Genomic DNA, 10,912 nt, shown 5'->3' with positions numbered 1-10,912 from the left:
TACCTCGAGATTTGACATTGGGATTTGTGTTAGTATTTCGCGGGCATTACAATGACTTAGTAATTATCCTAAACAAATGATCTACTTTAATATTTTTTGCACCCTTTTTGTCTCAGATATACTCTTGCAATAGCAAAATCCAATAGATTAGTCTTGTTTTAACATCATTCTTGGATAGAAGATACTTTACTGCTAGCATTTTCTTTTCTATTGTAGAGTAATTAAATTGAGCATCGTCAAGAGTTTTATTAGCATATTAGATAACGTAAGAATTTTGATCGATTCGCTGACCCAAGACATTGCCTATCGCATAATTTGAAGCATCACACAACCTCACATGGAATTTTCCAATTTAGAAGTTGAATTATGGGTATCAAGGTTAAATCGGACTTAAGTTGGTTGAAAGCAAAGAGACATGACTTTGAGAAGTTAAAAGGAACATCCTTACCTAATAACTTACATAAAGGTTTTAAGGTTTTCCTGAAATCTTTAATGAATCTATAATTCCAGAGAAATTTTGATAGGGTTCTAGTGTAAGAAAATTGCGCACCTTTGATGTGGGGACCTCTATTTATAGAGGAGATTTTACATTTTGCACGTTTTTCTACTTATCAACCTTTATTTTGGGATGAAAATTGCGTAGGAAGTCCTTCCTAATTTAATCGCCCAAATAAAAAAAAAATAAGGGATCGGAGTACTTTCTAGTTACGGAACTTTGTTCCCCTGTCCTTCATCCAAACCCATTCCCTAAGTGAACCACCCGAGCGATGCCAAAGCACAAGTGGGATGACTCCATCCTGTGAACCTTCTCACCTCTAATGATACATGTCATTATCTCATAGGTTGGAGAATTTATCCTTTCATAATATTTATAAAATAATTGTGACATTCCAAAATGATTTCAAGCTTTTTCAACTTAAGAATTATAATTACGTTTTTCTAAAGTGGTAGTGTAGTAAACCACTAAATAAGCACCCTACTGTGGCAGCGCAGAAAGACAGGGCACCATTTTACATGAACGCACAAGTTTAGAATGAAAGACTTTTAGAACAGCTGTTGTTGAACAGTAAACACTGATTGAGGGAAGAAAAGAAAGGTTGGTAAGATTGAAAGCTCAAGCGTTGAAACAGAGAGCTTTGATTGCGCTCGCATTTTCTGTTGGAATTTTTTTTTCTTTCTCATATTTTCTTCTGCTAAACCAAAGCAAACCAAATCTCTCTCTCTCACGCACGTACACACAAGAGAAAAATGCAAAATTCCTCCTGTGTCCCCTTCTGTATCTTCTCCTGATTCCAGCCATTCTCCGGCAAAATCCGCTGAGAAAAATCTTTGGGTTCTCTTCAAATCGAGTTGTTCTACTATGGGTAATCGATTATTTTGCGTGTCGAAGAAGGACAGCAAAGATATTATTGGATCAAGGAGCAAGCGTAGCACGACCAACAACAATGGAAGATCATCTCAGCGTAAAATGTCATCAGAAGAAGAATTAATTCATAGACAGGCACTATCAATGGCCATACATCAACACCAGCTTTCCCAGAGGTTTGATGGCTCAATGTCTCGCAGAATTGCGGGATCGACGAGCTCTCGAAGGCGAACTATCGCTGATCCCTTCTCCAATGGAAAGCAGCAGGTCTGTTAGTTCGAGATCGAATTCAAGTTTCTCTTTCTAATTATTAGTCTTTAATTTGATTCCCACTTGTTCCTTATTTTACTTTCTTGTGTGTTTTCTAGTGAAAGAGTATTCGACTGTAACAGAAATTCAAGAAATATTGCGCCTTTGATAGTGCAAATTGTCAAGTCTTTCTTAGCTTTATGTTTACCTCTCTGTGGTATGGAAAACTGATTTTGAGGCATTATGAATTGAACTCTTGGTTATAATCAAGGGAAGTCCTTCTGTTTGGCAGAACAAGCATTGCCCATGTCTTGGATTGAAGTTCTTTTAATCCATTTAGGCTTACCACAGCATAGTAACCAAGTTTGGGAGGGGCTTAGTTCGGTTTAATTCAGTCTAATCAGCTTGTCTCGGAGGAAAAAAAAATGGGGTAAATTTTGGTGATTATACAAATGATGTTTTTGGGTTTCTTCCCCAAAACCCGTCATCTTCAACCTCCCTAAAAATCCCATCTTGTTCTTGAGATTTTCAGGTTAAAGAGTATAAAATCTTGAAGCTCTAGCGCAAAAATCTTGCCCTAGAGGTTGAAGAGATGGACTTTTAGGATAAAAATCAAGGTTCTCATTTTGGAAATAAAAATATCATCCATTTGTAAATTTAACCGGCTGGTCCTTTATTTAGAGAATTTTTTCAATTTTTTACAAAAATTCAAGAATTTTGTTACAGTGCTTAGTAGTAAAGGGGTAAACTGAGTGGCTCAATATGTTTGGTTACCTAGGTTGTAACTAAGAACTTGAACAAAAACATTTGAAGCTTTTACTAATCCCAATCTTAATTATAACCAGAAGAGTCCATCCAATTGGGAAACAAAACACCAAGGAAACCACACATTTCATGAATCAAAGAGTTTTGTATACATTCAAGCTTACTATCAGTGGAGTGTACTTGATGGTCCTTATCCACCTATGAAGTTTATGTAATGTTCTTGTGGTCAACAACTTCATCTTTTGTTTATCAACTTAAACTGCATTTGATATTTAAGGTTATATTTGTGAAAGAAATTTTTGAATTTGCTAATTTCCCTGGAAAATCCACTATAATTTTCCCAGTTTGGTTAACAGAAGTGAAAGGAAATTGATGTTCTGCAGCAGGATTAATTTAAATGTAGATTTATATAGAGAACCTATAAAATCTACGGTAACTTTGATAAATGATTTAAAAAGAAAATTCCTGTTGTTTTAGTTTATGAAATTTATGTGCTACATTTTTTACATGCGTATGGTATGCTTCATTATTTATTTTCTTCATTGGATGTCAAACTAATAATATAGAAAAACTTGGAACTTCCAGGACCCAGATTTTCTGGAGACTATCAAAACAAAGAAATTCGTTCTAATTCATGGAGAAGGGTTTGGAGCATGGTCTTGGTACAAGAGTGTTGCTCTGTTAGAGGAAGCAGGTTTGCTTCCCATGGCATTAGATCTTTTGGCATCTGGGATTGATCGGACGGATACAAATAGTATAACAACATTGGCAGACTATTCAAAGCCTCTGATTGATTATCTACACAACCTACCCGAGGAAGAAAAGGTGAGAAGGCACACCGGTGATGGTCATGACTTCCATTTGTCTTACAGGTACTCTAGCAGTAATTAGGGTATTTTAGAAATGCCACCCTGTTAAATTGGTGATATTAGGTATACCCCCTTGCAAAATACAAGATTAGGTTTACCCCCTTGACTGCAAGTGAACATTGCATTTTCTTGATGATTTATTAGTGAAATTTTGATTTTTTTCAAAATGCTCTTCAAATACTTAAATTACTTTATCAAAATTTGGAGAAAATCAAAATTTAAGGGTTAAAAATGATCAAGAACAAGCAACCTTGACTTAAGGTCTAGGGTGGTAAACATAATCTTGCATTTTGCAAGGGGGTAAGCCTAATATCACCTATTTAATGAGGGTGTTTCTAAAATACCCCAGTAATTATCCTTGATAAGGTTGTGATTTGTGTATTTCTTGTACAGGTTATTTTGGTTGGTCACAGTTGTGGGGGTGGAAGCATCTCATATGCTTTGGAGCATTACCCAAAAAAGATATCAAAAGCAATTTTTCTCTGTGCTACAATGGTGTCAGATGGCCAGAGGCCTTTCGACGTGTTTGCTGAAGAGGTTGGTAATCTATTTCAAATTTTCAATCGGTACTTCAAGGTTTCAAAATCAGTTGATTGCTGTGTTGATGTCAATTAGAGTAAGACATGCATGCATCATTCACTCAAATCACAGTGAATTGACCAAGTTTTTAATGAGTCCACTATGTAGGGCTAAGTCGGCCCTACTCAAATGGCTCTGAAGAAAATGATCAATAGTTTATTTGACATGTTCTAGCATTTGAATGGGTCAGTGCAGGCCACATAATTAACAAGGTATTTGGCCTGTATTCGTTATATTAGATGAGACATACCAAAATCACTATATTCTAGCCACACCAAACCTTCAATTTTCCATCTAAAATCAAGGAAATGAAATTAAATACTTGGAAAAAGTCATATTGGTAGTAAATAAATCCTTCTAGTGTGAGTCATTTTGGATATGGGGTTTGTCCATAACCACAATCCTTCGTCAGATTCCAAATATTTGGATAAGGCCTTGATGATGGTGATGGAAATGGTGATGATAGTGCTTCATCCCAAATCAACTTTAGTTTGATTTGTTCCCAAATAGAATCAAAATGACTTAGCCAAGTAAGAGCACACTAGAGCAAATGACTGGTGAGTCATGTTTCCATTGAAATAAAATTATATCAATTGAATCGTTGAAGTAGTGGCTGGTGCTGGCCAGGTCAGCCCTTCACCCCAAGCTTTCAACTTAACTTAAATTACACAGAAACTTTTCTGAGTATTTGGGACTGGGGCATTTTGATACAAATCAAATGTCTCGGGATTCCAGCCCAAATACTCATGTATAAGCCTTGAACTACGGTCTGCTATACACGCCTAGTCAACCCCCTAAGACAATAGTTTGCAAAAGGGTAAATTACACTTTCACCCCCTGTGGTTTGACATAATTCTATGTTGACCCCCTAACGTTTTGACAATTGCACTTACCTCCCTTATAATTTTCTAAGGGGCTCACTTACCCTTTCCCATCCACTTTCTGTAGATCAAACAGTTAAAATATGATTTTTTTTTCTTTTTATAATTTTATACAGACCATTTTACCCTTTTTAAAATATTATTCTTTCTTATAAAGAAACATTTCTGTGAAAAAATGGATTCATGCAGAAGAGTGTGAATGCTTAAAGGGGGCATTTAAATTATCATTTTACAATTTTTTTAATAAAAAAAGATAAAATGAGAGGATATAATTGTAAAATAACATCTGATTGTTAATACCGTCAGTGAGAAGGGGGGTAATTGCAATTATCAAATGTTAGGGAGTTAACAAGGAATTATGCCAAACTACAGGGGGTGAAAATGTAATTTACCCAGAAAAAAAATGTCATAAAGTCTCAGGCCAAGTGTATTGGACTTTTAACAAATGTTGGCCTAACAAGCTGATCTCCGGTTTTAGGAATCTAGATCAAATTCAATCTTTTTATTTATAAGCCATATTTACTTTGAGGCAAAAAAAAACTATAAAAAAAAAAAAAAGAATTGAAAAATCCCTGAATAAGTGTTCTTACAAGGGAAATTGATGTCCACAGCTAGGTTCGGCTGAGATGTTTATGCAGGAGTCGCAATTTCTTGTGCATGGAAATGGTAAAGACAAGCCACCTACTAGTCTCATACTTGAAAAACAACAAATGAAGGGGCTATATTTCAACCAGACTCCCCCTAAGGTATGGTTAAGGCCAAACATTTTATTTGGAGAATTTTCTTTTTCACTACTATTTGGATGAAGTTATTGCACGAAATACTGCTTTTTTGAATTTTCTTTAAAATTCCGTATTTTATCAACCAAATAAAATCAACCTCTACATTCATTTTTCTTTGTTCTTATTAAGATCTAAGGACAAGTTTTTTCTTAATTATTAGAAATACAAAATAGATCCACATGATCCACAATCTTATGCTTGATGATCCCTAATTCTTTTTTGAAAAGTAGTTTAAAGAGCCATTGTTTTGTTGCAATTAAGTCATTAGTCTTTAATTTCTCATTATTTATACAAAAATCTTGTAAATATATTAGGAATATAAATTAAGAACATTTGTATTAGGTCCTTTCTTCTTGTATTCTACTTGCCAATATACAGCAAGTGAGATGTCAGATTTATGTAATTCAATTTTTTAAGTTTATCCTACTTATTTTACTTCTCTCTTTCCTCATATATGAAGTTTTATCCTTGACCATAAAATCTCTCAACATTCCGTATATGCCCTTTTTCTTCTGAAGTTGTTTTATGCAATCAAGACTAATGTAGACATTCTGTTCAGTAATATATTAGATCATCTGTTCTGAATAGGGATTTACACCCCATGAGTCAAAAAACTTATGTTACTTGCCATGGACTCATTCTTGAGTTGGACTTTGTTTTATCTTTTGTATCACATGAGACCCTCAATAGATCCGCATGGAAGTTGGCTTTTAAGTTAGCATGCTCAAGATGACAATCCCATTTTATGATATTTTTCTTAATATTAAATGTTATTGCATTAGGTTACAAAACCATAACTCTAGAACCAGTACTTTAAAGGATAATTTTGAGGTACCCCCTCCAGGTTTTGGTGAAAATTAAAGATTTCTCATGTTCTCAAATGGATGGCATATCCCTTGACTTTGGTATTGCTGGAGACTAAGATAAAAGGATGGAAACATCTTCATCTTCAACCTCATGACAAAAGTAAAACCCTTGATTTTTTCTTCCCCTAGAAGCCTGTTGTCTGCAACATCTGATATGAGTTTTTTTTAACCTATTGAGCCTCCTCAAACTTGTCTTCAACCTGTTGTCAAGCCCCCTTGATTTTTCTTCCCCAAGATCTATTGTCTTCAACCCCCTCCAAATCAGTCACAAAATTCGGCCTTTTTTGGGCTTAGACCCATAGTTCAGTCAGTTCAACACATTGCCAAGCAACTTGGAGATTCCATCAAAAAAATAACATAGGCCTTTTTTCCAAAAATTTTGGAAAAATTCCCCAAACAAGAGACTAAATGGTAAAATCGGTGAATCATCGGCTATTTGCCCCTCCCAACTTCAAGATTCAATCTTCCTTAACATTCGAATCTCAATAACAATATAGGGTCTTTAGGGAGGATTTCTTCCAAATTTTTCTTGGATTTATCCAAAATTAATAAAATAAAAAAAGGAAAAAAAAAATCGAATTTACACCCTATTTTATATTTTGCCAAATCCAAACTAGGTTACTATGCTCCACGTCCCTATCTTATTCAAGAGGTTTGATGGCCGAAGGAGATGGTAATCTTTAGATTGAAGATGAGGTTAAAATAATTTACCTTAGAAGTTGATGGATTTTTCACAGAAACAGAGGTCAAGGGGTATGTCATTGATTTGAAAAAGTAAGGGGGGTATCTCTAATTTTCACCAAAACTAAAGGGATTCTTCAAAATTATGCAATCTTAAATAATTGGTATGATTTTATAACCTTTAAAATTAATAATTTTACTTATGATGTGATTTTATAATAGGATGAGGTATAGTCATTAAATTGGTAAGGATGAGGTATGGTAAAATCAAATTCCTAAAAAGAAAAGAAAGTAGATTGCTTTTTTCTATTGATAAGGCATAATTCTTTCTTTCCTTTTAAAAGGATATGTGTTCATGAAGATTATGCCTTACACTTTAGGCTGTGGAGGCACCTCTTACGCACTTCCAAGTTTAAAAAGGAGAGATTCTATTGCCACACCACCAACTTTTTCTTATGCCGCCCCAATTCATATGTAAATCACCAAAGAATTTGCAATCATTTGGGGTGGCATTAGCAAAAGTGGGTGTCTCTTAAAAATATTGCTCGCAACCTGTTTTCGCTGTTTTACATTAGCTATGTATAATGAATTTGACTTGAGGATGCCGGTGTATGTCAGGATATTGCTTTGTCCACAGTTTCCATGAGACCTATCCCTCTGGGACCAATCATGGAGAAGCTTTCACTTTCACCAGAAAATTATGGGACTGGCAGGCGATTCTTTATTCAGACACTCGATGACCATGCACTCTCGCCGGATGTCCAAGAGAAGCTCGTCCGGGTAAACCCCCCTGAAGGCGTCTACAAGATCAAAGGTAGTGACCACTGCCCATTTTTCTCAAAGCCTCAGTCCCTCCACAAAATTTTTCTTGAAATTGCTCAAATCCCATAACCGAAATTACGGAATCTGCCTGGTTAGTTTCGTTTCTGAGAAGTATTACATGGCTTAAAAAGTTCAATCTAGGCGTCCATCGTTGTACAATAGAGAGAGAGAGAGAGAGGCATGTTGTTGGTTCAGGTATGGAGATGGAAATGTGATTCTTAGAATTGACAAGTAGCATAGTAATTCGTTATTAAGGTAGGGATGGTAGAAGATTAATGTTCTTGGGAGAGATGTTTTTCTTATTTGAATTATAATTTATTGATTTATTTGCAGTTGTTAGTTGGCCTTATAAATGTTTTACAATCAGACTAATATGTAGTATAAGAGTAGTATTATATTTCTACATATTTCCACAAAATATATCAAAATATTTCCATTTCCACAAGATCAGACACGAAATTTAATCGACAGTTTCTTTATGTATATATTTTGGTAGAAATCGCTATTCATTTCAGAAAATATTTCAATAAATAGTGAATTTCTATTGAAATAATCAAATGTTAGTTATAAAAGTGTAAATTTTTTGTGCAAATATTTTGATGAATACTAAATTTTGACCAAAATATCCATAGACACTTTAATTGTTCATGTTCTAATTAGTAAGACATATTAATAACTTATTACTATTAAAAGATATATACGTAAAGGGTTGGGATCAGTTAGACTCCTAAGAAAACTCAAGAAAAAAACATATGATCCCAACCCTTTAAATGCAAAATTCAGTGGTTGGGATTTATGAGTATCTTGATAACACAAATCTTGAAGATACTTGTCTCTAGGATAAATCTCAAGTATTGGATTTTGCATTTAAAGGGTTGGGATCATGTGTTTTTTTATAAGTCATTCTTAAATATATATATAGGATCAGGTTTGGAAGCCAACAATAGGGATCCAATTGACGTTAGGGATCTAATACGTTTGTCTTATGAGGCTTAAAAGTTTCGGATTGAGGAGATCATCCTCACCAAAACTCAGCTGAATATGAAGCTTCTAAGTCCATCAAAAGTGGTTTAGAATTGTGAACCGTCGATTTTTTATCAAAAATTGGAAACGACTTTTGGTGGACTTGGAAATTTCAGATTTAGCTGATTTTTTATGAGGGTGATCTCCTCACCATAGAGATCATCCTTACAAAAAATCAGCTCAATTCAAAACTTTTAAGCAACATAGGACAAACGTGTTGACTCTCTAATGTTGGAGGCCCTAAAGAGAGCCAAACATTTTTTTAAACATGGTTTAGAAGTTTTGAAATAAGCTGATTTTTTGTGAGAATGATCTCTATGATGAAAAGATCATCCTCACAAAAAATTAGCTCATTTTGAAACTTTTAACCCTAGTTTACAAGTTGAAGAATCGTGGACCGTCCAATTTTTGTAAACCACTTTTGATGGAGTTAGAAGTTTCAGAACGGGCTGATTTTTGGTGATAATGATCTCCTCATTATAGAGATCATCCTCACATAAAATCAGCCCATTCCAAAACTTCTAACCCATACCTTGGAAAAATATTTGGCTCTTTTTAGGGCATCCGAACACCACCCTATATATAAATATGGTGGCGTTCAGAGGCCCCAAAGAGAGTCAAACATTTTTTCAAGTAGTGGTTAGAAGTTTTGGAATGAACTGATTTTTTGTGCGGATGATCTCTACAACCAAAAATCAGCCCATTACAAAACTTCTAACCCCATCAAAAGTAGTATGCAAAAATTGGATGATCTACAATTCTTCAACTTGTAAATTAGGGTTAGAAGTTTCAGAATGAGCTGATTTTTTATGAGTATGATCTCTTCACCATAGAGAAAATCCTCACAAAAAATCAGCTCATTCCAAACTTCCAACCCATATATATATATATATATATATATATATATGGGAAATGTTCAGCACTAAACATTTTGGCAAAACATTTTTCAAAACATGGGTTAGAAGTTTTGGAATGGGCGATTTTTGGTGAGGATGATCTCCTCACTGTAGAGATCATCCTCACCAAAAATCAGCCGATTCCAAAACTTCTAACCCCATCAAAAATGGTTTACAAAAAATGGACGGTCCACGATTTTTCAACTTGTAAACATGGGGCTAGAAGTTTTGGAATGGGCTGATTTTTGGTGAGGATGATCTCCTCACCGTAGAGATCATCCTTACCAAAAATCAGCCCATTCCAAAACTTCTAACTCATGTTTTGAAAAATGTTTTGCCAAAAAGTTAGCCATTGAACGTTACCCTATATATATATATATATATATATATATAGGAAGCGTTCGGAGGCCCTAAAGAAAGTCAAACATTTTTTTAAATTGAGGTTAGAAGTTTCAAAATGAGCTAATTTTTTGTGAGGATGATCTCTATGGTGAAGAGATCATCCTCACCAAAAATCAGCTCATTCCGAAACTTCTAACCCAAGTTTACTTGAAAATTTGTGGACCACCTGATTTTTATAATACACTTTTCAATGAGGTTAGAAGTTTCGGAATGGGCTGATTTTTTGTGACGATGATCTCTTCATCATAGAGATCATCCTCGCAAAAAATCAGTCCATTTTGAAACCTTTAACCCATACATAGAAAAAATATTTGGCACAATTTTTGACTCTCTTTAGGGCCTCTGAATGCCACCCTTTATATATTTGTTTATTGTAATTATGAAATATTATTATTCTCGTTAAAACATATAGTTGTTTTAGGTGTCAAACTCTTAGATACTCATATGCCAATGTAACAAAATGTTACCCAATTTCATAGAAACTCTTAAGATACTCATGCCTAAGTATAACAAAATGTTATCAAGTTTCACTTCTACAATTCATATAACTGTTTATTATAGTTTGATGACATAAGTGTATTTAATCATTTTCAATGAAAACTTCTTAACATTTCATAATATTTCCATCATTTCCTTAAAATTGTATTGATTTCTACATTTGTTCAAAATATTTTCATTTCCAAGATAATCGAAATAGACATCAAAATCAAAATTTAATGCCTTGGTTATAA

The 10,912-nt window shown here is 34.3% G+C and overlaps 1 protein-coding gene across 1 annotated transcript; it reads left to right on the top strand.

Annotated features, from left to right (window-relative positions):
• Positions 1-835: 835 nt before the first annotated feature.
• On the top strand, positions 836-8,192 carry LOC147404655 (putative methylesterase 14, chloroplastic). Its single transcript, XM_086440699.1, has 5 exons — positions 836-1,633; positions 2,966-3,205; positions 3,643-3,786; positions 5,321-5,455; positions 7,657-8,192. Exons 1-5 carry the CDS (start codon positions 1,361-1,363, stop codon positions 7,927-7,929), a joined length of 1,065 nt encoding a protein of 354 aa, XP_086296825.1. The 5' UTR covers positions 836-1,360; the 3' UTR covers positions 7,930-8,192.
• Positions 8,193-10,912: the final 2,720 nt, after the last annotated feature.

This window comes from Akebia trifoliata, chromosome 4 (genome assembly GCF_017979445.1).
Source record: "Akebia trifoliata isolate Shusen 1 chromosome 4, ASM1797944v1, whole genome shotgun sequence".
Lineage (NCBI taxonomy): Eukaryota > Viridiplantae > Streptophyta > Magnoliopsida > Ranunculales > Lardizabalaceae > Akebia > Akebia trifoliata.
The sequence above is the reverse complement of the archived record's forward strand: the minus strand, read 5'-3'. Positions and strand labels throughout refer to the sequence as shown.

Bases quoted from the DNA above. Each gene is read 5' to 3' on its own strand.
- LOC147404655 (XM_086440699.1), top strand. From the start codon at position 1,361: ATGGGTAATCGATTATTTTGCGTGTCGAAGAAGGACAGCAAAGATATT. The intron at 1,634-2,965 runs GTCTGTTAGTTC...TGGAACTTCCAG, and splicing joins TCTCCAATGGAAAGCAGCAG to GACCCAGATTTTCTGGAGAC. The intron at 3,787-5,320 runs GTTGGTAATCTA...TGATGTCCACAG, and splicing joins TCGACGTGTTTGCTGAAGAG to CTAGGTTCGGCTGAGATGTT.